At 42.4% G+C, this 27,804-nt stretch overlaps 1 protein-coding gene and 2 long non-coding RNA genes across 5 annotated transcripts in view; 1 reads left to right on the plus strand and 2 right to left on the minus strand.

Annotated features, from left to right (window-relative positions):
- Nucleotides 1-643: 643 nt before the first annotated feature.
- On the minus strand, nt 644-19,492 carry LOC138060096 (uncharacterized). Its single transcript, XR_011134292.1, has 2 exons — nt 19,351-19,492; nt 644-18,344 (listed from the first exon to the last, which is right to left on the minus strand). It is a non-coding gene; the product is annotated as an uncharacterized lncRNA (long non-coding RNA).
- A 316-nt stretch (nt 19,493-19,808) lies between these two features.
- On the plus strand, nt 19,809-23,140 carry LOC138059274 (uncharacterized). The gene is made up of 2 exons (XR_011134189.1): nt 19,809-19,917; nt 22,398-23,140. It is a non-coding gene; the product is annotated as an uncharacterized lncRNA (long non-coding RNA).
- Nucleotides 23,141-24,926: 1,786 nt separating this feature from the next.
- LOC138059273 (uncharacterized) overlaps nt 24,927-27,804 on the minus strand; it is a 23,502-nt gene continuing 20,624 nt past the window's right edge. For all 3 annotated transcript variants that reach the window (XM_068904843.1, XM_068904841.1, XM_068904842.1), the window contains exon 11: nt 24,927-25,476. In XM_068904843.1, the coding sequence (XP_068760944.1) occupies nt 25,264-25,476 (213 nt within the window). In that variant the 3' untranslated portion in view covers nt 24,927-25,263. The remainder of the gene's footprint in view (nt 25,477-27,804) is intronic.

The raw sequence follows: 27,804 nt of genomic DNA on the forward strand, positions 1-27,804 counted from the left end.
CGTCCACAGAAAGGCCAGAGAGACAACTTCACTCGTGAACCGCCATGTTTACCACACAGCATTTTAGGCGTCCTAGTCTGCATGAAACCATCTCTCGCTTCTGTCTGAGACAAGACCAGACACGCAAGGTTCTTACGTTGCATTTATGCCTATAAAATCAACTGAAATGTCAATTGCTGGTAAAAAAAATAAGAAAAAAAAAAAAAAAACCAGCATGTTAATTTTTTTTTTGGTGCGCTAGGTATCGAAGAGTCAGAACATTTGCGCATGCGCTGACGGAATGTTTGAACAAGAGAGAAAAACGCAGTACCTCCAGACACCAGCGCTGGAGCGTCGTACCAAACGAGTCATCCCGGGATTTCGGCCCGTGCGATCGCTTTTGGACGCAGTTGGCCCTTCGCTGCTTTCTGCTACCGACCTTGCCTCCCGGTACGGCATTGAGGGAGAGATATGTCGGCCCCTAAACCATATGTGACAAATCCCACGCCTACTCACAGCTCCAAACCGCCCTTGTCAATATAGCGTAAGAATTAGATGGCTTATATATTCAAAAGAAAAGTCATTTTATCTGCCATATGGTAAGCACTGGAGTCGCCGATTACAAAGTGTACGCACGCGCCCTGATAAAAGTAACATACATACATGCATGCATAGACTTTATTTCATCTCGAATTTCAGAATAACTGAAAGAGCTAATATCTTTACACCTAAAGTACATAGCATATACAGATACATACTAAATACATAATATTTAAAGATATATTAATTCAAAAGAAAAGCCGCTGTACAAAATGCGCCCCTGGATTCTCTTTTTCTCTTTTGAAACCAGTAAACTCAGTGGTACGGATAAAATCAGGTAGCGCATTCCGCAACTAAGCTGATACGCTCGCTCATGCCCAAAAAGAATTCTGGGTAATTCTGCCATTCCATGACAAGGGAAGACTCCCGATTCTCATTTCATAGTTTTTTTCATAAGTGTCGGGCCACCCAGTCCTACCAGCAAAATAACGCATCGATTGAAGGTTTTATCTTTCAAAACTTGCCCCGATTGCGTCAGTAGGTCCTGGAATTCGTCCACAGAAAGGCCAGAGAGACAACTTCACTCGTGAACCGCCATGTTTACCACACAGCATTTTAGGCGTCCTAGTCTGCATGAAACCATCTCTCGCTTCTGTCTGAGACAAGACCAGACACGCAAGGTTCTTACGTTGCGTTTATGCCTATAAAATCAACTGAAATGTCAATTGCTGGTAAAAAAAATAAGAAAAAAAAAAAAAAAAACCAGCATGTTAATTTTTTTTTGGTGCGCTAGGTATCGAAGAGCCAGAACATTTGCGCATGCGCTGACGGAATGTTTGAACAAGAGAGAAAAACGCAGTACCTCCAGACACCGGCGCTGGAGCGTCGTACCAAACGAGTCATCCCGGGATTTCGGCCCGTGCGATCGCTTTTGGACGCAGTTGGCCCTTCGCTGCTTTCTGCTACCGACCTTGCCTCCCGGTACGGCATTGAGGGAGAGATATGTCGGCCCCTAAACCATATGTGACAAATCCCACGCCTACTCACAGCTCCAAACCGCCCTTGTCAATATAGCGTAAGAATTAGATGGCTTATATATTCAAAAGAAAAGTCATTTTATCTGCCATATGGTAAGCACTGGAGTCGCAGATTACAAAGTGTACGCACGCGCCCTGATAAAAGTAACATACATACATGCATGCATAGACTTTATTTCATCTCGAATTTCAGAATAACTGAAAGAGCTAATATCTTTACACCTAAAGTACATAGCATATACAGATACATACTAAATACATAATATTTAAAGATATATTAATTCAAAAGAAAAGCCGCTGTACAAAATGCGCCCCTGGATTCTCTTTTTCTCTTTTGAAACCAGTAAACTCAGTGGTACGGATAAAATCAGGTAGCGCATTCCGCAACTAAGCTGATACGCTCGCTCATGCCCAAAAAGAATTCTGGGTAATTCTGCCATTCCATGACAAGGGAAGACTCCCGATTCTCATTTCATAGTTTTTTTCATAAGTGTCGGGCCACCCAGTCCTACCAGCAAAATAACGCATCGATTGAAGGTTTTATCTTTCAAAACTTGCCCCGATTGCGTCAGTAGGTCCTGGAATTCGTCCACAGAAAGGCCAGAGAGACAACTTCACTCGTGAACCGCCATGTTTACCACACAGCATTTTAGGCGTCCTAGTCTGCATGAAACCATCTCTCGCTTCTGTCTGAGACAAGACCAGACACGCAAGGTTCTTACGTTGCGTTTATGCCTATAAAATCAACTGAAATGTCAATTGCTGGTAAAAAAAATAAGAAAAAAAAAAAAAAAAACCAGCATGTTAATTTTTTTTTGGTGCGCTAGGTATCGAAGAGCCAGAACATTTGCGCATGCGCTGACGGAATGTTTGAACAAGAGAGAAAAACGCAGTACCTCCAGACACCGGCGCTGGAGCGTCGTACCAAACGAGTCATCCCGGGATTTCGGCCCGTGCGATCGCTTTTGGACGCAGTTGGCCCTTCGCTGCTTTCTGCTACCGACCTTGCCTCCCGGTACGGCATTGAGGGAGAGATATGTCGGCCCCTAAACCATATGTGACAAATCCCACGCCTACTCACAGCTCCAAACCGCCCTTGTCAATATAGCGTAAGAATTAGATGGCTTATATATTCAAAAGAAAAGTCATTTTATCTGCCATATGGTAAGCACTGGAGTCGCAGATTACAAAGTGTACGCACGCGCCCTGATAAAAGTAACATACATACATGCATGCATAGACTTTATTTCATCTCGAATTTCAGAATAACTGAAAGAGCTAATATCTTTACACCTAAAGTACATAGCATATACAGATACATACTAAATACATAATATTTAAAGATATATTAATTCAAAAGAAAAGCCGCTGTACAAAATGCGCCCCTGGATTCTCTTTTTCTCTTTTGAAACCAGTAAACTCAGTGGTACGGATAAAATCAGGTAGCGCATTCCGCAACTAAGCTGATACGCTCGCTCATGCCCAAAAAGAATTCTGGGTAATTCTGCCATTCCATGACAAGGGAAGACTCCCGATTCTCATTTCATAGTTTTTTTCATAAGTGTCGGGCCACCCAGTCCTACCAGCAAAATAACGCATCGATTGAAGGTTTTATCTTTCAAAACTTGCCCCGATTGCGTCAGTAGGTCCTGGAATTCGTCCACAGAAAGGCCAGAGAGACAACTTCACTCGTGAACCGCCATGTTTACCACACAGCATTTTAGGCGTCCTAGTCTGCATGAAACCATCTCTCGCTTCTGTCTGAGACAAGACCAGACACGCAAGGTTCTTACGTTGCGTTTATGCCTATAAAATCAACTGAAATGTCAATTGCTGGTAAAAAAAATAAGAAAAAAAAAAAAAAAAACCAGCATGTTAATTTTTTTTTGGTGCGCTAGGTATCGAAGAGCCAGAACATTTGCGCATGCGCTGACGGAATGTTTGAACAAGAGAGAAAAACGCAGTACCTCCAGACACCGGCGCTGGAGCATCGTACCAAACGAGTCATCCCGGGATTTCGGCCCGTGCGATCGCTTTTGGACGCAGTTGGCCCTTCGCTGCTTTCTGCTACCGACCTTGCCTCCCGGTACGGCATTGAGGGAGAGATATGTCGGCCCCTAAACCATATGTGACAAATCCCACGCCTACTCACAGCTCCAAACCGCCCTTGTCAATATAGCGTAAGAATTAGATGGCTTATATATTCAAAAGAAAAGTCATTTTATCTGCCATATGGTAAGCACTGGAGTCGCAGATTACAAAGTGTACGCACGCGCCCTGATAAAAGTAACATACATACATGCATGCATAGACTTTATTTCATCTCGAATTTCAGAATAACTGAAAGAGCTAATATCTTTACACCTAAAGTACATAGCATATACAGATACATACTAAATACATAATATTTAAAGATATATTAATTCAAAAGAAAAGCCGCTGTACAAAATGCGCCCCTGGATTCTCTTTTTCTCTTTTGAAACCAGTAAACTCAGTGGTACGGATAAAATCAGGTAGCGCATTCCGCAACTAAGCTGATACGCTCGCTCATGCCCAAAAAGAATTCTGGGTAATTCTGCCATTCCATGACAAGGGAAGACTCCCGATTCTCATTTCATAGTTTTTTTCATAAGTGTCGGGCCACCCAGTCCTACCAGCAAAATAACGCATCGATTGAAGGTTTTATCTTTCAAAACTTGCCCCGATTGCGTCAGTAGGTCCTGGAATTCGTCCACAGAAAGGCCAGAGAGACAACTTCACTCGTGAACCGCCATGTTTACCACACAGCATTTTAGGCGTCCTAGTCTGCATGAAACCATCTCTCGCTTCTGTCTGAGACAAGACCAGACACGCAAGGTTCTTACGTTGCGTTTATGCCTATAAAATCAACTGAAATGTCAATTGCTGGTAAAAAAAATAAGAAAAAAAAAAAAAAAACCAGCATGTTAATTTTTTTTTGGTGCGCTAGGTATCGAAGAGCCAGAACATTTGCGCATGCGCTGACGGAATGTTTGAACAAGAGAGAAAAACGCAGTACCTCCAGACACCGGCGCTGGAGCATCGTACCAAACGAGTCATCCCGGGATTTCGGCCCGTGCGATCGCTTTTGGACGCAGTTGGCCCTTCGCTGCTTTCTGCTACCGACCTTGCCTCCCGGTACGGCATTGAGGGAGAGATATGTCGGCCCCTAAACCATATGTGACAAATCCCACGCCTACTCACAGCTCCAAACCGCCCTTGTCAATATAGCGTAAGAATTAGATGGCTTATATATTCAAAAGAAAAGTCATTTTATCTGCCATATGGTAAGCACTGGAGTCGCAGATTACAAAGTGTACGCACGCGCCCTGATAAAAGTAACATACATACATGCATGCATAGACTTTATTTCATCTCGAATTTCAGAATAACTGAAAGAGCTAATATCTTTACACCTAAAGTACATAGCATATACAGATACATACTAAATACATAATATTTAAAGATATATTAATTCAAAAGAAAAGCCGCTGTACAAAATGCGCCCCTGGATTCTCTTTTTCTCTTTTGAAACCAGTAAACTCAGTGGTACGGATAAAATCAGGTAGCGCATTCCGCAACTAAGCTGATACGCTCGCTCATGCCCAAAAAGAATTCTGGGTAATTCTGCCATTCCATGACAAGGGAAGACTCCCGATTCTCATTTCATAGTTTTTTTCATAAGTGTCGGGCCACCCAGTCCTACCAGCAAAATAACGCATCGATTGAAGGTTTTATCTTTCAAAACTTGCCCCGATTGCGTCAGTAGGTCCTGGAATTCGTCCACAGAAAGGCCAGAGAGACAACTTCACTCGTGAACCGCCATGTTTACCACACAGCATTTTAGGCGTCCTAGTCTGCATGAAACCATCTCTCGCTTCTGTCTGAGACAAGACCAGACACGCAAGGTTCTTACGTTGCGTTTATGCCTATAAAATCAACTGAAATGTCAATTGCTGGTAAAAAAAATAAGAAAAAAAAAAAAAAACCAGCATGTTAATTTTTTTTTGGTGCGCTAGGTATCGAAGAGCCAGAACATTTGCGCATGCGCTGACGGAATGTTTGAACAAGAGAGAAAAACGCAGTACCTCCAGACACCGGCGCTGGAGCATCGTACCAAACGAGTCATCCCGGGATTTCGGCCCGTGCGATCGCTTTTGGACGCAGTTGGCCCTTCGCTGCTTTCTGCTACCGACCTTGCCTCCCGGTACGGCATTGAGGGAGAGATATGTCGGCCCCTAAACCATATGTGACAAATCCCACGCCTACTCACAGCTCCAAACCGCCCTTGTCAATATAGCGTAAGAATTAGATGGCTTATATATTCAAAAGAAAAGTCATTTTATCTGCCATATGGTAAGCACTGGAGTCGCAGATTACAAAGTGTACGCACGCGCCCTGATAAAAGTAACATACATACATGCATGCATAGACTTTATTTCATCTCGAATTTCAGAATAACTGAAAGAGCTAATATCTTTACACCTAAAGTACATAGCATATACAGATACATACTAAATACATAATATTTAAAGATATATTAATTCAAAAGAAAAGCCGCTGTACAAAATGCGCCCCTGGATTCTCTTTTTCTCTTTTGAAACCAGTAAACTCAGTGGTACGGATAAAATCAGGTAGCGCATTCCGCAACTAAGCTGATACGCTCGCTCATGCCCAAAAAGAATTCTGGGTAATTCTGCCATTCCATGACAAGGGAAGACTCCCGATTCTCATTTCATAGTTTTTTTCATAAGTGTCGGGCCACCCAGTCCTACCAGCAAAATAACGCATCGATTGAAGGTTTTATCTTTCAAAACTTGCCCCGATTGCGTCAGTAGGTCCTGGAATTCGTCCACAGAAAGGCCAGAGAGACAACTTCACTCGTGAACCGCCATGTTTACCACACAGCATTTTAGGCGTCCTAGTCTGCATGAAACCATCTCTCGCTTCTGTCTGAGACAAGACCAGACACGCAAGGTTCTTACGTTGCGTTTATGCCTATAAAATCAACTGAAATGTCAATTGCTGGTAAAAAAAATAAGAAAAAAAAAAAAAAAAACCAGCATGTTAATTTTTTTTTGGTGCGCTAGGTATCGAAGAGCCAGAACATTTGCGCATGCGCTGACGGAATGTTTGAACAAGAGAGAAAAACGCAGTACCTCCAGACACCGGCGCTGGAGCATCGTACCAAACGAGTCATCCCGGGATTTCGGCCCGTGCGATCGCTTTTGGACGCAGTTGGCCCTTCGCTGCTTTCTGCTACCGACCTTGCCTCCCGGTACGGCATTGAGGGAGAGATATGTCGGCCCCTAAACCATATGTGACAAATCCCACGCCTACTCACAGCTCCAAACCGCCCTTGTCAATATAGCGTAAGAATTAGATGGCTTATATATTCAAAAGAAAAGTCATTTTATCTGCCATATGGTAAGCACTGGAGTCGCAGATTACAAAGTGTACGCACGCGCCCTGATAAAAGTAACATACATACATGCATGCATAGACTTTATTTCATCTCGAATTTCAGAATAACTGAAAGAGCTAATATCTTTACACCTAAAGTACATAGCATATACAGATACATACTAAATACATAATATTTAAAGATATATTAATTCAAAAGAAAAGCCGCTGTACAAAATGCGCCCCTGGATTCTCTTTTTCTCTTTTGAAACCAGTAAACTCAGTGGTACGGATAAAATCAGGTAGCGCATTCCGCAACTAAGCTGATACGCTCGCTCATGCCCAAAAAGAATTCTGGGTAATTCTGCCATTCCATGACAAGGGAAGACTCCCGATTCTCATTTCATAGTTTTTTTCATAAGTGTCGGGCCACCCAGTCCTACCAGCAAAATAACGCATCGATTGAAGGTTTTATCTTTCAAAACTTGCCCCGATTGCGTCAGTAGGTCCTGGAATTCGTCCACAGAAAGGCCAGAGAGACAACTTCACTCGTGAACCGCCATGTTTACCACACAGCATTTTAGGCGTCCTAGTCTGCATGAAACCATCTCTCGCTTCTGTCTGAGACAAGACCAGACACGCAAGGTTCTTACGTTGCGTTTATGCCTATAAAATCAACTGAAATGTCAATTGCTGGTAAAAAAAATAAGAAAAAAAAAAAAAAAAACCAGCATGTTAATTTTTTTTTGGTGCGCTAGGTATCGAAGAGCCAGAACATTTGCGCATGCGCTGACGGAATGTTTGAACAAGAGAGAAAAACGCAGTACCTCCAGACACCGGCGCTGGAGCATCGTACCAAACGAGTCATCCCGGGATTTCGGCCCGTGCGATCGCTTTTGGACGCAGTTGGCCCTTCGCTGCTTTCTGCTACCGACCTTGCCTCCCGGTACGGCATTGAGGGAGAGATATGTCGGCCCCTAAACCATATGTGACAAATCCCACGCCTACTCACAGCTCCAAACCGCCCTTGTCAATATAGCGTAAGAATTAGATGGCTTATATATTCAAAAGAAAAGTCATTTTATCTGCCATATGGTAAGCACTGGAGTCGCAGATTACAAAGTGTACGCACGCGCCCTGATAAAAGTAACATACATACATGCATGCATAGACTTTATTTCATCTCGAATTTCAGAATAACTGAAAGAGCTAATATCTTTACACCTAAAGTACATAGCATATACAGATACATACTAAATACATAATATTTAAAGATATATTAATTCAAAAGAAAAGCCGCTGTACAAAATGCGCCCCTGGATTCTCTTTTTCTCTTTTGAAACCAGTAAACTCAGTGGTACGGATAAAATCAGGTAGCGCATTCCGCAACTAAGCTGATACGCTCGCTCATGCCCAAAAAGAATTCTGGGTAATTCTGCCATTCCATGACAAGGGAAGACTCCCGATTCTCATTTCATAGTTTTTTTCATAAGTGTCGGGCCACCCAGTCCTACCAGCAAAATAACGCATCGATTGAAGGTTTTATCTTTCAAAACTTGCCCCGATTGCGTCAGTAGGTCCTGGAATTCGTCCACAGAAAGGCCAGAGAGACAACTTCACTCGTGAACCGCCATGTTTACCACACAGCATTTTAGGCGTCCTAGTCTGCATGAAACCATCTCTCGCTTCTGTCTGAGACAAGACCAGACACGCAAGGTTCTTACGTTGCGTTTATGCCTATAAAATCAACTGAAATGTCAATTGCTGGTAAAAAAAATAAGAAAAAAAAAAAAAAAAACCAGCATGTTAATTTTTTTTGGTGCGCTAGGTATCGAAGAGCCAGAACATTTGCGCATGCGCTGACGGAATGTTTGAACAAGAGAGAAAAACGCAGTACCTCCAGACACCGGCGCTGGAGCATCGTACCAAACGAGTCATCCCGGGATTTCGGCCCGTGCGATCGCTTTTGGACGCAGTTGGCCCTTCGCTGCTTTCTGCTACCGACCTTGCCTCCCGGTACGGCATTGAGGGAGAGATATGTCGGCCCCTAAACCATATGTGACAAATCCCACGCCTACTCACAGCTCCAAACCGCCCTTGTCAATATAGCGTAAGAATTAGATGGCTTATATATTCAAAAGAAAAGTCATTTTATCTGCCATATGGTAAGCACTGGAGTCGCAGATTACAAAGTGTACGCACGCGCCCTGATAAAAGTAACATACATACATGCATGCATAGACTTTATTTCATCTCGAATTTCAGAATAACTGAAAGAGCTAATATCTTTACACCTAAAGTACATAGCATATACAGATACATACTAAATACATAATATTTAAAGATATATTAATTCAAAAGAAAAGCCGCTGTACAAAATGCGCCCCTGGATTCTCTTTTTCTCTTTTGAAACCAGTAAACTCAGTGGTACGGATAAAATCAGGTAGCGCATTCCGCAACTAAGCTGATACGCTCGCTCATGCCCAAAAAGAATTCTGGGTAATTCTGCCATTCCATGACAAGGGAAGACTCCCGATTCTCATTTCATAGTTTTTTTCATAAGTGTCGGGCCACCCAGTCCTACCAGCAAAATAACGCATCGATTGAAGGTTTTATCTTTCAAAACTTGCCCCGATTGCGTCAGTAGGTCCTGGAATTCGTCCACAGAAAGGCCAGAGAGACAACTTCACTCGTGAACCGCCATGTTTACCACACAGCATTTTAGGCGTCCTAGTCTGCATGAAACCATCTCTCGCTTCTGTCTGAGACAAGACCAGACACGCAAGGTTCTTACGTTGCGTTTATGCCTATAAAATCAACTGAAATGTCAATTGCTGGTAAAAAAAATAAGAAAAAAAAAAAAAAAAACCAGCATGTTAATTTTTTTTTGGTGCGCTAGGTATCGAAGAGCCAGAACATTTGCGCATGCGCTGACGGAATGTTTGAACAAGAGAGAAAAACGCAGTACCTCCAGACACCGGCGCTGGAGCATCGTACCAAACGAGTCATCCCGGGATTTCGGCCCGTGCGATCGCTTTTGGACGCAGTTGGCCCTTCGCTGCTTTCTGCTACCGACCTTGCCTCCCGGTACGGCATTGAGGGAGAGATATGTCGGCCCCTAAACCATATGTGACAAATCCCACGCCTACTCACAGCTCCAAACCGCCCTTGTCAATATAGCGTAAGAATTAGATGGCTTATATATTCAAAAGAAAAGTCATTTTATCTGCCATATGGTAAGCACTGGAGTCGCAGATTACAAAGTGTACGCACGCGCCCTGATAAAAGTAACATACATACATGCATGCATAGACTTTATTTCATCTCGAATTTCAGAATAACTGAAAGAGCTAATATCTTTACACCTAAAGTACATAGCATATACAGATACATACTAAATACATAATATTTAAAGATATATTAATTCAAAAGAAAAGCCGCTGTACAAAATGCGCCCCTGGATTCTCTTTTTCTCTTTTGAAACCAGTAAACTCAGTGGTACGGATAAAATCAGGTAGCGCATTCCGCAACTAAGCTGATACGCTCGCTCATGCCCAAAAAGAATTCTGGGTAATTCTGCCATTCCATGACAAGGGAAGACTCCCGATTCTCATTTCATAGTTTTTTTCATAAGTGTCGGGCCACCCAGTCCTACCAGCAAAATAACGCATCGATTGAAGGTTTTATCTTTCAAAACTTGCCCCGATTGCGTCAGTAGGTCCTGGAATTCGTCCACAGAAAGGCCAGAGAGACAACTTCACTCGTGAACCGCCATGTTTACCACACAGCATTTTAGGCGTCCTAGTCTGCATGAAACCATCTCTCGCTTCTGTCTGAGACAAGACCAGACACGCAAGGTTCTTACGTTGCGTTTATGCCTATAAAATCAACTGAAATGTCAATTGCTGGTAAAAAAAATAAGAAAAAAAAAAAAAAAACCAGCATGTTAATTTTTTTTTGGTGCGCTAGGTATCGAAGAGCCAGAACATTTGCGCATGCGCTGACGGAATGTTTGAACAAGAGAGAAAAACGCAGTACCTCCAGACACCGGCGCTGGAGCATCGTACCAAACGAGTCATCCCGGGATTTCGGCCCGTGCGATCGCTTTTGGACGCAGTTGGCCCTTCGCTGCTTTCTGCTACCGACCTTGCCTCCCGGTACGGCATTGAGGGAGAGATATGTCGGCCCCTAAACCATATGTGACAAATCCCACGCCTACTCACAGCTCCAAACCGCCCTTGTCAATATAGCGTAAGAATTAGATGGCTTATATATTCAAAAGAAAAGTCATTTTATCTGCCATATGGTAAGCACTGGAGTCGCAGATTACAAAGTGTACGCACGCGCCCTGATAAAAGTAACATACATACATGCATGCATAGACTTTATTTCATCTCGAATTTCAGAATAACTGAAAGAGCTAATATCTTTACACCTAAAGTACATAGCATATACAGATACATACTAAATACATAATATTTAAAGATATATTAATTCAAAAGAAAAGCCGCTGTACAAAATGCGCCCCTGGATTCTCTTTTTCTCTTTTGAAACCAGTAAACTCAGTGGTACGGATAAAATCAGGTAGCGCATTCCGCAACTAAGCTGATACGCTCGCTCATGCCCAAAAAGAATTCTGGGTAATTCTGCCATTCCATGACAAGGGAAGACTCCCGATTCTCATTTCATAGTTTTTTTCATAAGTGTCGGGCCACCCAGTCCTACCAGCAAAATAACGCATCGATTGAAGGTTTTATCTTTCAAAACTTGCCCCGATTGCGTCAGTAGGTCCTGGAATTCGTCCACAGAAAGGCCAGAGAGACAACTTCACTCGTGAACCGCCATGTTTACCACACAGCATTTTAGGCGTCCTAGTCTGCATGAAACCATCTCTCGCTTCTGTCTGAGACAAGACCAGACACGCAAGGTTCTTACGTTGCGTTTATGCCTATAAAATCAACTGAAATGTCAATTGCTGGTAAAAAAAATAAGAAAAAAAAAAAAAAAACCAGCATGTTAATTTTTTTTTGGTGCGCTAGGTATCGAAGAGCCAGAACATTTGCGCATGCGCTGACGGAATGTTTGAACAAGAGAGAAAAACGCAGTACCTCCAGACACCGGCGCTGGAGCATCGTACCAAACGAGTCATCCCGGGATTTCGGCCCGTGCGATCGCTTTTGGACGCAGTTGGCCCTTCGCTGCTTTCTGCTACCGACCTTGCCTCCCGGTACGGCATTGAGGGAGAGATATGTCGGCCCCTAAACCATATGTGACAAATCCCACGCCTACTCACAGCTCCAAACCGCCCTTGTCAATATAGCGTAAGAATTAGATGGCTTATATATTCAAAAGAAAAGTCATTTTATCTGCCATATGGTAAGCACTGGAGTCGCAGATTACAAAGTGTACGCACGCGCCCTGATAAAAGTAACATACATACATGCATGCATAGACTTTATTTCATCTCGAATTTCAGAATAACTGAAAGAGCTAATATCTTTACACCTAAAGTACATAGCATATACAGATACATACTAAATACATAATATTTAAAGATATATTAATTCAAAAGAAAAGCCGCTGTACAAAATGCGCCCCTGGATTCTCTTTTTCTCTTTTGAAACCAGTAAACTCAGTGGTACGGATAAAATCAGGTAGCGCATTCCGCAACTAAGCTGATACGCTCGCTCATGCCCAAAAAGAATTCTGGGTAATTCTGCCATTCCATGACAAGGGAAGACTCCCGATTCTCATTTCATAGTTTTTTTCATAAGTGTCGGGCCACCCAGTCCTACCAGCAAAATAACGCATCGATTGAAGGTTTTATCTTTCAAAACTTGCCCCGATTGCGTCAGTAGGTCCTGGAATTCGTCCACAGAAAGGCCAGAGAGACAACTTCACTCGTGAACCGCCATGTTTACCACACAGCATTTTAGGCGTCCTAGTCTGCATGAAACCATCTCTCGCTTCTGTCTGAGACAAGACCAGACACGCAAGGTTCTTACGTTGCGTTTATGCCTATAAAATCAACTGAAATGTCAATTGCTGGTAAAAAAAATAAGAAAAAAAAAAAAAAAACCAGCATGTTAATTTTTTTTTGGTGCGCTAGGTATCGAAGAGCCAGAACATTTGCGCATGCGCTGACGGAATGTTTGAACAAGAGAGAAAAACGCAGTACCTCCAGACACCGGCGCTGGAGCATCGTACCAAACGAGTCATCCCGGGATTTCGGCCCGTGCGATCGCTTTTGGACGCAGTTGGCCCTTCGCTGCTTTCTGCTACCGACCTTGCCTCCCGGTACGGCATTGAGGGAGAGATATGTCGGCCCCTAAACCATATGTGACAAATCCCACGCCTACTCACAGCTCCAAACCGCCCTTGTCAATATAGCGTAAGAATTAGATGGCTTATATATTCAAAAGAAAAGTCATTTTATCTGCCATATGGTAAGCACTGGAGTCGCAGATTACAAAGTGTACGCACGCGCCCTGATAAAAGTAACATACATACATGCATGCATAGACTTTATTTCATCTCGAATTTCAGAATAACTGAAAGAGCTAATATCTTTACACCTAAAGTACATAGCATATACAGATACATACTAAATACATAATATTTAAAGATATATTAATTCAAAAGAAAAGCCGCTGTACAAAATGCGCCCCTGGATTCTCTTTTTCTCTTTTGAAACCAGTAAACTCAGTGGTACGGATAAAATCAGGTAGCGCATTCCGCAACTAAGCTGATACGCTCGCTCATGCCCAAAAAGAATTCTGGGTAATTCTGCCATTCCATGACAAGGGAAGACTCCCGATTCTCATTTCATAGTTTTTTTCATAAGTGTCGGGCCACCCAGTCCTACCAGCAAAATAACGCATCGATTGAAGGTTTTATCTTTCAAAACTTGCCCCGATTGCGTCAGTAGGTCCTGGAATTCGTCCACAGAAAGGCCAGAGAGACAACTTCACTCGTGAACCGCCATGTTTACCACACAGCATTTTAGGCGTCCTAGTCTGCATGAAACCATCTCTCGCTTCTGTCTGAGACAAGACCAGACACGCAAGGTTCTTACGTTGCGTTTATGCCTATAAAATCAACTGAAATGTCAATTGCTGGTAAAAAAAATAAGAAAAAAAAAAAAAAAAACCAGCATGTTAATTTTTTTTTGGTGCGCTAGGTATCGAAGAGCCAGAACATTTGCGCATGCGCTGACGGAATGTTTGAACAAGAGAGAAAAACGCAGTACCTCCAGACACCGGCGCTGGAGCATCGTACCAAACGAGTCATCCCGGGATTTCGGCCCGTGCGATCGCTTTTGGACGCAGTTGGCCCTTCGCTGCTTTCTGCTACCGACCTTGCCTCCCGGTACGGCATTGAGGGAGAGATATGTCGGCCCCTAAACCATATGTGACAAATCCCACGCCTACTCACAGCTCCAAACCGCCCTTGTCAATATAGCGTAAGAATTAGATGGCTTATATATTCAAAAGAAAAGTCATTTTATCTGCCATATGGTAAGCACTGGAGTCGCAGATTACAAAGTGTACGCACGCGCCCTGATAAAAGTAACATACATACATGCATGCATAGACTTTATTTCATCTCGAATTTCAGAATAACTGAAAGAGCTAATATCTTTACACCTAAAGTACATAGCATATACAGATACATACTAAATACATAATATTTAAAGATATATTAATTCAAAAGAAAAGCCGCTGTACAAAATGCGCCCCTGGATTCTCTTTTTCTCTTTTGAAACCAGTAAACTCAGTGGTACGGATAAAATCAGGTAGCGCATTCCGCAACTAAGCTGATACGCTCGCTCATGCCCAAAAAGAATTCTGGGTAATTCTGCCATTCCATGACAAGGGAAGACTCCCGATTCTCATTTCATAGTTTTTTTCATAAGTGTCGGGCCACCCAGTCCTACCAGCAAAATAACGCATCGATTGAAGGTTTTATCTTTCAAAACTTGCCCCGATTGCGTCAGTAGGTCCTGGAATTCGTCCACAGAAAGGCCAGAGAGACAACTTCACTCGTGAACCGCCATGTTTACCACACAGCATTTTAGGCGTCCTAGTCTGCATGAAACCATCTCTCGCTTCTGTCTGAGACAAGACCAGACACGCAAGGTTCTTACGTTGCGTTTATGCCTATAAAATCAACTGAAATGTCAATTGCTGGTAAAAAAAATAAGAAAAAAAAAAAAAAAACCAGCATGTTAATTTTTTTTGGTGCGCTAGGTATCGAAGAGCCAGAACATTTGCGCATGCGCTGACGGAATGTTTGAACAAGAGAGAAAAACGCAGTACCTCCAGACACCGGCGCTGGAGCATCGTACCAAACGAGTCATCCCGGGATTTCGGCCCGTGCGATCGCTTTTGGACGCAGTTGGCCCTTCGCTGCTTTCTGCTACCGACCTTGCCTCCCGGTACGGCATTGAGGGAGAGATATGTCGGCCCCTAAACCATATGTGACAAATCCCACGCCTACTCACAGCTCCAAACCGCCCTTGTCAATATAGCGTAAGAATTAGATGGCTTATATATTCAAAAGAAAAGTCATTTTATCTGCCATATGGTAAGCACTGGAGTCGCAGATTACAAAGTGTACGCACGCGCCCTGATAAAAGTAACATACATACATGCATGCATAGACTTTATTTCATCTCGAATTTCAGAATAACTGAAAGAGCTAATATCTTTACACCTAAAGTACATAGCATATACAGATACATACTAAATACATAATATTTAAAGATATATTAATTCAAAAGAAAAGCCGCTGTACAAAATGCGCCCCTGGATTCTCTTTTTCTCTTTTGAAACCAGTAAACTCAGTGGTACGGATAAAATCAGGTAGCGCATTCCGCAACTAAGCTGATACGCTCGCTCATGCCCAAAAAGAATTCTGGGTAATTCTGCCATTCCATGACAAGGGAAGACTCCCGATTCTCATTTCATAGTTTTTTTCATAAGTGTCGGGCCACCCAGTCCTACCAGCAAAATAACGCATCGATTGAAGGTTTTATCTTTCAAAACTTGCCCCGATTGCGTCAGTAGGTCCTGGAATTCGTCCACAGAAAGGCCAGAGAGACAACTTCACTCGTGAACCGCCATGTTTACCACACAGCATTTTAGGCGTCCTAGTCTGCATGAAACCATCTCTCGCTTCTGTCTGAGACAAGACCAGACACGCAAGGTTCTTACGTTGCGTTTATGCCTATAAAATCAACTGAAATGTCAATTGCTGGTAAAAAAAATAAGAAAAAAAAAAAAAAAACCAGCATGTTAATTTTTTTTTGGTGCGCTAGGTATCGAAGAGCCAGAACATTTGCGCATGCGCTGACGGAATGTTTGAACAAGAGAGAAAAACGCAGTACCTCCAGACACCGGCGCTGGAGCATCGTACCAAACGAGTCATCCCGGGATTTCGGCCCGTGCGATCGCTTTTGGACGCAGTTGGCCCTTCGCTGCTTTCTGCTACCGACCTTGCCTCCCGGTACGGCATTGAGGGAGAGATATGTCGGCCCCTAAACCATATGTGACAAATCCCACGCCTACTCACAGCTCCAAACCGCCCTTGTCAATATAGCGTAAGAATTAGATGGCTTATATATTCAAAAGAAAAGTCATTTTATCTGCCATATGGTAAGCACTGGAGTCGCAGATTACAAAGTGTACGCACGCGCCCTGATAAAAGTAACATACATACATGCATGCATAGACTTTATTTCATCTCGAATTTCAGAATAACTGAAAGAGCTAATATCTTTACACCTAAAGTACATAGCATATACAGATACATACTAAATACATAATATTTAAAGATATATTAATTCAAAAGAAAAGCCGCTGTACAAAATGCGCCCCTGGATTCTCTTTTTCTCTTTTGAAACCAGTAAACTCAGTGGTACGGATAAAATCAGGTAGCGCATTCCGCAACTAAGCTGATACGCTCGCTCATGCCCAAAAAGAATTCTGGGTAATTCTGCCATTCCATGACAAGGGAAGACTCCCGATTCTCATTTCATAGTTTTTTTCATAAGTGTCGGGCCACCCAGTCCTACCAGCAAAATAACGCATCGATTGAAGGTTTTATCTTTCAAAACTTGCCCCGATTGCGTCAGTAGGTCCTGGAATTCGTCCACAGAAAGGCCAGAGAGACAACTTCACTCGTGAACCGCCATGTTTACCACACAGCATTTTAGGCGTCCTAGTCTGCATGAAACCATCTCTCGCTTCTGTCTGAGACAAGACCAGACACGCAAGGTTCTTACGTTGCGTTTATGCCTATAAAATCAACTGAAATGTCAATTGCTGGTAAAAAAAATAAGAAAAAAAAAAAAAAAACCAGCATGTTAATTTTTTTTGGTGCGCTAGGTATCGAAGAGCCAGAACATTTGCGCATGCGCTGACGGAATGTTTGAACAAGAGAGAAAAACGCAGTACCTCCAGACACCGGCGCTGGAGCATCGTACCAAACGAGTCATCCCGGGATTTCGGCCCGTGCGATCGCTTTTGGACGCAGTTGGCCCTTCGCTGCTTTCTGCTACCGACCTTGCCTCCCGGTACGGCATTGAGGGAGAGATATGTCGGCCCCTAAACCATATGTGACAAATCCCACGCCTACTCACAGCTCCAAACCGCCCTTGTCAATATAGCGTAAGAATTAGATGGCTTATATATTCAAAAGAAAAGTCATTTTATCTGCCATATGGTAAGCACTGGAGTCGCGAATTACAAAGTGTACGCACGCGCCCTGATAAAAGTAACATACATACATGCATGCATAGACTTTATTTCATCTCGAATTTCAGAATAACTGAAAGAGCTAATATCTTTACACCTAAAGTACATAGCATATACAGATACATACTAAATACATAATATTTAAAGATATATTAATTCAAAAGAAAAGCCGCTGTACAAAATGCGCCCCTGGATTCTCTTTTTCTCTTTTGAAACCAGTAAACTCAGTGGTACGGATAAAATCAGGTAGCGCATTCCGCAACTAAGCTGATACGCTCGCTCATGCCCAAAAAGAATTCTGGGTAATTCTGCCATTCCATGACAAGGGAAGACTCCCGATTCTCATTTCATAGTTTTTTTCATAAGTGTCGGGCCACCCAGTCCTACCAGCAAAATAACGCATCGATTGAAGGTTTTATCTTTCAAAACTTGCCCCGATTGCGTCAGTAGGTCCTGGAATTCGTCCACAGAAAGGCCAGAGAGACAACTTCACTCGTGAACCGCCATGTTTACCACACAGCATTTTAGGCGTCCTAGTCTGCATGAAACCATCTCTCGCTTCTGTCTGAGACAAGACCAGACACGCAAGGTTCTTACGTTGCGTTTATGCCTATAAAATCAACTGAAATGTCAATTGCTGGTAAAAAAAATAAGAAAAAAAAAAAAAAAACCAGCATGTTAATTTTTTTTTGGTGCGCTAGGTATCGAAGAGCCAGAACATTTGCGCATGCGCTGACGGAATGTTTGAACAAGAGAGAAAAACGCAGTACCTCCAGACACCGGCGCTGGAGCATCGTACCAAACGAGTCATCCCGGGATTTCGGCCCGTGCGATCGCTTTTGGACGCAGTTGGCCCTTCGCTGCTTTCTGCTACCGACCTTGCCTCCCGGTACGGCATTGAGGGAGAGATATGTCGGCCCCTAAACCATATGTGACAAATCCCACGCCTACTCACAGCTCCAAACCGCCCTTGTCAATATAGCGTAAGAATTAGATGGCTTATATATTCAAAAGAAAAGTCATTTTATCTGCCATATGGTAAGCACTGGAGTCGCGAATTACAAAGTGTACGCACGCGCCCTGATAAAAGTAACATACATACATGCATGCATAGACTTTATTTCATCTCGAATTTCAGAATAACTGAAAGAGCTAATATCTTTACACCTAAAGTACATAGCATATACAGATACATACTAAATACATAATATTTAAAGATATATTAATTCAAAAGAAAAGCCGCTGTACAAAATGCGCCCCTGGATTCTCTTTTTCTCTTTTGAAACCAGTAAACTCAGTGGTACGGATAAAATCAGGTAGCGCATTCCGCAACTAAGCTGATACGCTCGCTCATGCCCAAAAAGAATTCTGGGTAATTCTGCCATTCCATGACAAGGGAAGACTCCCGATTCTCATTTCATAGTTTTTTTCATAAGTGTCGGGCCACCCAGTCCTACCAGCAAAATAACGCATCGATTGAAGGTTTTATCTTTCAAAACTTGCCCCGATTGCGTCAGTAGGTCCTGGAATTCGTCCACAGAAAGGCCAGAGAGACAACTTCACTCGTGAACCGCCATGTTTACAAGCGTCCCATTTTGCATGAAACTATCGCTCACCTCTGTTTTCTTTCAAAGGCTTGCCTTTACCCACATTCTAGCTTTATGATGCCAGTCTGGGGGCTTCTGTAGACGGAGATGGCCCGAAAAATCACTAATAAAATGGTTAACCTACCAGTTTGAACGAACACTTATACTTTCGTGATACATAAACGATTGGCATTTGTCACGTGACTCCCAAACATGAGCCCACATTGACTTGAAAATGCAGAGGTGTTACATGAAATAAACGAGATCTTGATGTACGGCGAAGAAAAATAGCAAGCACTTGGGACGTAAACGGTTAAAGTTATAACTGGTGCTTACAATGAAACCCTTTTTACGTCAAGTTGGAGATAAAACTTTATGCTCTGCGAGTTGGGCGTCCTACAAAAATCCCGTCAAACCAAGTGGTCTTTACTGAAGGTCTGAAGGTCTGAAATTATGAGGGGTCATCGATCGCCAGGTGTTACATGAAATAAACGAGATCTTGATGTACGGCGAAGAAAAATAGCAAGCACTTGGGACGTAAACGGTTAAAGTTATAACTGGTGCTTACAATGAAACCCTTTTTACGTCAAGTTGGAGGTAAAACTTTATGCTCTGCGAGTTGGGCGTCCTACAAAAATCCCGTCAAACCAAGTGATCTTTACTGAAGGTCTGAAGGTCTGAAATTATGAGGGGTCATCGATCGCCATATTTGTTCCCATAGCAGTCCCATAAGTCTGGAGATAATTTTCCTCTTTAAACTTAAACAAATTTTTCTCTAAGTATGAGGCCTAGCATTATTTTCAGATAGTGAGATGGGATGAGGAATTTCGTCTGCGTCGTACATGACTGTACAGTCACGCAAGACTGGTTGTGTCATTTTGTCACGGGTATTGGACTTTGGCAAATAAATATAATCTGGTCTTCTGTTAATTGTTTATTTGAGAGGTTTCTTATGTATTTTTTGTTCGCTCCTAAATGTGCTTTGTTTCGTCTTGTGGGTGTGTTTTTCTCGCCTTTGTTTGCGCACTGTGTTTTCCTTTTACTTATTTACTCGTGACAGCAAAAGCGACAAAAACCAGTCCACATATTTCGGCTGTCAACCCTACTAACAATCGTCGAGATAGAATATATTTTCTTAGCGCGCGGGAAAGATAGTGGAATGATCTACATAAATTATAATGTCCTAACCAGTCTCCTCTCTGTTCGTTAATTTTAGACAACAGAAATTGGAGCATCGTCAATTTCGGTTCTTCCTTCTGTAGTTCGAATTGCTGTTGTGTTGCTCCAATTTCCTTTCTGTTGTCTAATTTCAGTTCTAAATTCCGTTTGTTGGTTTAATTTCGGCTCTGGTTTCCTAAATTCCATTACAGTGATTCAATAAAATGAGCAAGATCAATTTAAAGTAGGATATTGGCGGAGATGAGCCCTCATAACAAGTGTCTACCAGGATTGTCCAGCACTCTCACTGGACTCTGCTTTACGTAGTCATCTAAATAAAGGGGAACATTTTTAGTAAAGCTATAGACTTTTCGAATAATTATGCAGTTTTATTTTCAAATTCCTAAGATAAGTAATTTTAGGTATAAGGGATAACAAATGCACCCGGAATTTTAGGGATAAGGGATGACTAAAGCCACCCTAACAGGGCCTCACTTGGGTAAGCTTAGACTTGAAAGCCATGGATCGTTTTGGTAACGCTCTTTATTTCTGATCAAACTTCGGTGACTGTAATTTTCACGCTGTCAGAAAGGTGGGCTTATCAATAGTCTTCCATTTTTTAGCCAACGCTAAAACTATCGTGATTATACTTCATAAATGGGGGCTCTGTCGATACGTAATCATCATTTGGGAGTTTAAGCATGTGACGTCTTTGAGCCGCGGACGGCAACCGGAAATGACCATTTGGCATGCCAGGACAGTAGTGTCTCCCAGATCTTTAACCCCATGATCATCTCCAATGGAGGAAAGATACTTAGCAATAAAAAGGTGGTGACGGCAAGACAAGCTAAAAGGGAAAACAGCTCACTTCCGGTTGCCGTCCACGGCTCAAAAACGTCGCATGCTTAAACTCCCTATTATTCGTCATCACAGTAGTCAAATGTTTTGACCACTGTGATGATAGCCTGCGTAGCTTGTGGTATTCTAGGCGCGCGGAATAAAGTTTTGGCGGCGGAGCCGCTAATCGCGAGCGGCGAAGCCGCGAGAAACGCGCGCCGACACGCGCGCCTAGAATACCGCCAGCTACGCGGGAGACCCTGACAGGCGGGGGGAATCCCGTGTCGCTTGTCTGAAGTGTCGGGGTTTAATCGGCTCATTCTCGGCCTTGACGTCACTGTCGGGATTTTGTCGGGAAAGCATGTCTTTTGTCGGAATTTCATTTTATGTGCTGTCGATACTTTTTGGGCCATGTGCCCTGTCGCTTGTTGGAATTTACCCTGTCAGGGCCTCACGCAGGCTACTGTGATGACGAATACTGAGTACAGCCATTGCTGAACCACATTCAATTTGTTAAATCGAGGCTGAAATTTTAAGAATACTTTAAGAAGAAGCCCTAGAACATAATTTTGTGTGGTGCAAATTTGTAAATACAATGCAATTAGATGTTTTTAACTAAACTGTATAAAATTCTTCATTTTCCTACAGGGGCAAAACTAACCAAAACAACAAAAACTAATACAGCACTAGTACTAGCTGTATGTTTGATGCTAATAACATTTCTGCAAGAAGTTAGGTGTGTTTCATGTGTTTCATGAGTCAATACAGTCTAAAAGGGAAATGTCATACCGGATGCATTCAGAATAAAGACAGGAATATTTTCAGCCTAAAATCGGCAGAAAAATAAGAATATTTAGTCCATTTAGCCAAAGCAGGAAAAAAATATCTTATAAAAAAGACTGCATTCAAACTCTGCAGGCTTTCGACTGGCACTTGGAATTCGGGCATTTCATTTTCTGAACAGATTTCCTAGATATTTCGGGAAAGTAGTAAGAGTCTGAAGAGTGCCTAAACATTGCCAAACCATATTTTCAGCAAACCCCCTTTACTGATTGAAACATTGCATGCACTATTATTTCTAGCAAAACAGCCATGTTGAAGCCTGTGTTGTGGACACTCTGGATGCTTTATAATGTTTGACAGCCCTGCTGGAATATCACGAAAGCAAGGATTTATCCTCAGCACCTTGCCCTAAATGCCACACTCTCATAAATTTCAATGGAACCATTAGATCTTAGATGTATCAACAGGAAAACACATGGAGCGGCAAATTCCCTGAGGCTCAAAGCCATGACAAGTCGTGCCCCCACCGGCAAGTAATTGCCCTAATAATTGTAAATGCCAATTAAGGATGGAGCGTAGCGGAATAGTCTTAGAGACCCACTTGGTGCTATGCAAGAAGCTGACGGTGCCTTCAGTTGCAGCAACTGCAAAAAACCTATAGCGAGCGACGAGATCATGCTTAGTCATGCTACATCCACTCGGCTGTGGACGGAACTTCCTATGGTAAGTCATCGATCACTGGAAAATTGAACGAAAAGGTCCAAAACTAGTATCAACACACAGGTGCTACGTTGTTTAACGTAGACTGTCACTCAGAAGACGTAAAGACCCAATTACAAAAAGCAGTGATACCAATACGGTTTGCTACGTGACCTAGCCCAACCGGTGACCTGGTATTGATACAGTCCTTCACTGATACAGTCAGTCACTTCTTTCTATCATGTAAATTGTGTTGTTGTGTATGTAGTCTACATGAATATTACAACAGCACGAAGGTTGGTATAAAAAATAAAGGCCAGCTAACTTAGCTACAACTGTAAAATGGTCTATTGCAAATGATGGAGAAAACCTAACAGCGTTTTGCTGGCCAGTTTTTTAAGATGTAGGCGTTTCTGTAGGACGTCAAATTAATGTGCGTATTTTGTTAACGTCTGGTTGACACAACTGACACAAGCACAAGCGCAAAGCATAAGAGGGCTTATTTCACCGTGAAAACGGGGTTGACGCAAGCATAAGGATCAAAATGTTTCCTTTTCCTTGTGCTTGCGCTTAATATGCTTGCGTTCGCTTGCGTCGTGTGAAAATGAAACGCAGCACAAGCATAAGGAAATTTGTTGCGTCTGCATGGCCAATTAAAGCACTCGTTCTAGATTCCCTCCGTCTGAAAATTTGAACAAAATGGCGATTGCTGTGGTTGATTTTGATTCTCATGTCGACGTTCGTTTTCACTTGCATAAGCTACTTACGCTTGTGAAAACGAAAACCAGGCTTTCATTATTGCTGTTTCATTAATTTGTTACCATAACGTTGACTTTTTGCGATTTCAAGTGTTGTGGAGTTTAATCATTCTAGTAAGACATTCCCTCCAAATTCTTGAAACTTGTTCGAGCCACTTTAAATACCTATGTTCGGCCTAAAATTATGAGTTTCTTTAAGGTTAATCTTGGAAGAGCGGTTTTGTGTAGATAAAGATGGTATCCTAACACGTACAATATTGCCAGTTTTGAGTGATAACAACTGTGGCGTCATCAAGAAAGAGGATTTATAACGAATTTGGATTACATCACACCGCAAATCAACAAACAAACAAGAAAGAAAGAAAGGAAGAACTATCGCTTGGCATTCAAGCCCCTAGCATTTCTATTTGGGCATTAGGAGTGAAGTGTTCGTGGTGTTCAGAAAGAGGGGAGATCGGAAATATGACGACCACCCCTTGATATGAATAACAGTAGACTCCATCGCCATGGTTGAATTTAATTTATCCCTCGCTAGGGGCCTGACAAAACGCTGAACACGCTCTGGCAATAACGCTTAACGGTTGCGATTATAGACTTTTTTTTGCTTGGGGAAGGTGTTACTTTGGAGACTGAAACTAAACAAAACCAATTACAGCTCTTATTATAAGTTCACTTCCATACTTGCTCAAAAATTATGGTCATTGTCACTTATTGAAAGAAGAATACAGCTTAAAACTTTTCCTTGTTAATTTCTGTAAGCTTACTGATGCACCACTTTCTACGGGGTTTATCCGGTACATCGATTTCGAATACCCCTGAAAAAAAACGCGCAACAACCTACGTATGATATGGAGAAAACGTAACCAATGAAATAACAAATTGAAGGTCTCCGCTTGAGGAAGCAATCGATATATCAATTGTTCATTGTTGTGGTGAACTTGTGGTGGAGTGTGCTATCTTTCGTTCCAAAAAAACAAAAAAAAACAAAAAAATATATATATATACATTTCCACGTTTTTTCTTTTAATATTGGAGTCCGTTTTCTCCTCGTTCGACATGAATGGTATACTTACGGCCCGATTTAAAATTGAATTACAAATTTCCCCATACGGTTTCCCCATACTGTCCGGCGAACCCGTTTTATTTAATGGGGTCCCTGTTCTCTAAACAGACTCTATAAGAAACGATCGGGCTCAGTTGCTCACAAACCTTTATTGTCGTTTTTGGTAATAAAGCCCCCTATTGTATGTATTATAAGACACATACGCGAAGAGCCCCCAGTGTGCTCAAACTATTATACATAAATAAATTTGAGACCAACATTGCATATTGATTATTCTTTTGTGCGTTCTACCTCAGTCTGTCTTACTGTTGACGTTTTCCTGGTTTTATTGTCTTTTTTTTTTTTAATCACCCAGTCGCACTCAGGTAAGTTAACAAACTCTACACTCACTCAAAAACTATGTTCCCTTTTAAGTGTCTTTACTGTCAACTGCGCTCCAATAAGTGCGCCTCGAGTTTGCTGAAAGACGACTCAGACATCTGAGACGCAGAATTGAGTCTGTCCTTCGATCACAGATGCCTTTGGCCGTCTCGGACATTTCGTACGCCATTAACAGACGGTATCAGTACGGCCCAGTCTCCAACTTTGAAAATGAAAACTGTTCTCATCCCTCCCTTGGGGTGAACCCAGTCCTTAAAATGTCGCTTACACTGGCAGGATCGTTGCTCTATCGTTTAGACGTTTCAATATCTTCTTGACGTCCTTTGGCCACTTATAGCTGGTGCCAGCCCACAATGGAAGAGGCAGAGATTTGATCGAGATGTTCGGAAGCCTTATGCAAACCATCTTGGAGGCCGAGCGATTTCTTGTGTATATATTGCGAAGCATCTGTAACTCAATCCACACGCGGTTGATATCCTAAGATCCAGAAAAAAAAAAACAACAACTCGTTAATATCACACTTTTCCCTAGTCAAGAGTTATCCAGGCCTTTGTGTTTTAATTTTCAATTTTGATCGCAGACAAAAGAGAACATGATGTCCTGTAAATGAAACTGATGCGCTAGCCGTTATTTATTATTTAACTAATAGACCACATGTTTCTATGGTTTATAGGCTGATAAACCACGCGGAATGTTCGTAGAACACGAGCAGAATTCGCCTTTTTTGTTTGGGTCATGGCCGCCGTGACGTCACGTGAAAACACTCTATACTTATTTTAGACACACATTTCTGAAACGAGAAGCAATTTCCGTCAAGGTTATGTGTTTAAATAAAGTTCGAGTTCAAGTACAGAATCGCAATGGAGGAGATGGTGAATGTTGACCCCGGTAAATTTTAGGTTGACTAAGGTGAGACACTTTGTGATACATATACAGTGGTAACATTCGTTGGTGTTACGTGGCAATCTCAGTGTTAACCCGCTTTGGCAGATAAACTATGTTTAGACAGAGAATAACTGCTGGGTTAGGCACTGATCTCTAGTGATGGGTGAAGCGACGACTCGAAATGGTTAGCTATCATAAATTGTTCCGGTGACACCAGTCTTTAAACTTAGTAAAACTTTAAGATCGTTTGGTATCCATATCCATAATATCCATTCTAGTCACAACTGTAACGATGTCGACTCGGTGGCACTCGGAAAAAAAGTCCGAGGGCTCCTTTGCAGGGATCAAACCGATGACCTTCCGATTGGTTCCGGAGTTCGGGTGCTCTACGACTGAAGATATTTTTTAAAAAAAATTTTTATAGTGACTCGGAGATACTCGGGAAAAATCCGAGTGCTCCTTTGCAGGAGTCGAACCTACGACCTTCCGATGACTAGTTCTGATGCTCTTCCGCTGAGCTCTAGGGGATGATCGGAAAAATCCGAGTGCTCCTTTGCAGGAGTCGAACCTACGACCTTCCGATTACTAGTTCGGATTCTCTACCGCTGAGCTGTTGGGGATGATCGGAAAAATCCGAGTGCTACTTAGTAGGATTTCACTCCAGAAACTAAACCCCATTATCCATTAATTGTCAGTTGAACCTAGTTTTACTTTAACGGACTAGCTCCCACGAGCTTCCCAAAGCCCAGTGGGGGAGCATTCGAACTTCGACGAAACTGCTTCCGTAATTGGTTTGACTCACGCGAAGGGGAATTCGGATGTTTTACGAACACACCCGAGTCAACGTTCAAAAAAATAAACATCTCTATTCCAAATTCTCTAAGGTGTTTGGTCTTTAACGCTGATAAGCGCTAACAAAGCTTTGAGCAACCTGCAAAACGACTCGAAGACGACCTGTGAGCGTTTAGGGCCATTAGGGAGTTTAAGAAACGACGACGGCTGCGGCAACGCCAACGCCAACGCCAAAAAGCAGTAATATTATTGGTTAAAAGAACCAATATGATTGTGCTGCACGTGCAGCACGCATTTTTTAACATTTATATTCCATAATCGTCAAAACCACAACATGAAATGACCAAATTTAAGGTTTTGACGAGAACGTAAAAAAAAAAGAATCTTTCGTTCTCTATTGAGAACGTACAATGTACGTACCAATCCAGTTATAGGATACTTCGCCCATATTGTACGACATAACAAGATGGCATCATCGTAAAATACTTAAGATAGCTCCAAGCAACTTATAATTTGAAGTGACGCTTTCCCCGCTGTAGCCTTCGTGGTTTTTTTGAACTCCCTAATACCATGAATCCGCGTTCAGTTAAACCGTCGAGGAAAGACCGAGCGGAGTCCCCCACTTGATTCGTTTTGCCAGATGACTTGCTTCTCCCAGTTCCCCATTATGTAAGGAGCCCGGTGCAAACTACTTCGATAATAAGGACAGTTAAGATCTATGATGCGGAGACTTCAACGAGAACGCCACCGGAAAAAAAAATCAGTTGATGAGTAATGCAATTGATCTGCACGTGCTTTTCGAACCTTTCCTTTTCTATGGGAATCTGCAAAGAAATGACGACCAAATTCCAAGTAAATGGAAAACGTGAACTTAAACTTTCTTTTAAGTTAAGGCTTCACCATCGTCCCACGAAATTAAGCTCGCATATAGTTCGGATATTGCGACGAAGTCGAACGAACTGAAATACAAAAAATTACGAAAAAGGTAGTCAAACGTGGAATAGTGCGGTCTGAAATCATGACGTTTTCGTCGACGTAACCATCGCAGATCTTCTGCAGGGGCCCGGTTGTTCGAAAGCCGATTAACTTAATCCAGGGTTAGCGTAAATTTTTGTTTCTTGTTTTCAG

This window comes from Montipora capricornis, chromosome 8, assembly GCF_036669925.1.
Source record: "Montipora capricornis isolate CH-2021 chromosome 8, ASM3666992v2, whole genome shotgun sequence".
Lineage (NCBI taxonomy): Eukaryota > Metazoa > Cnidaria > Anthozoa > Scleractinia > Acroporidae > Montipora > Montipora capricornis.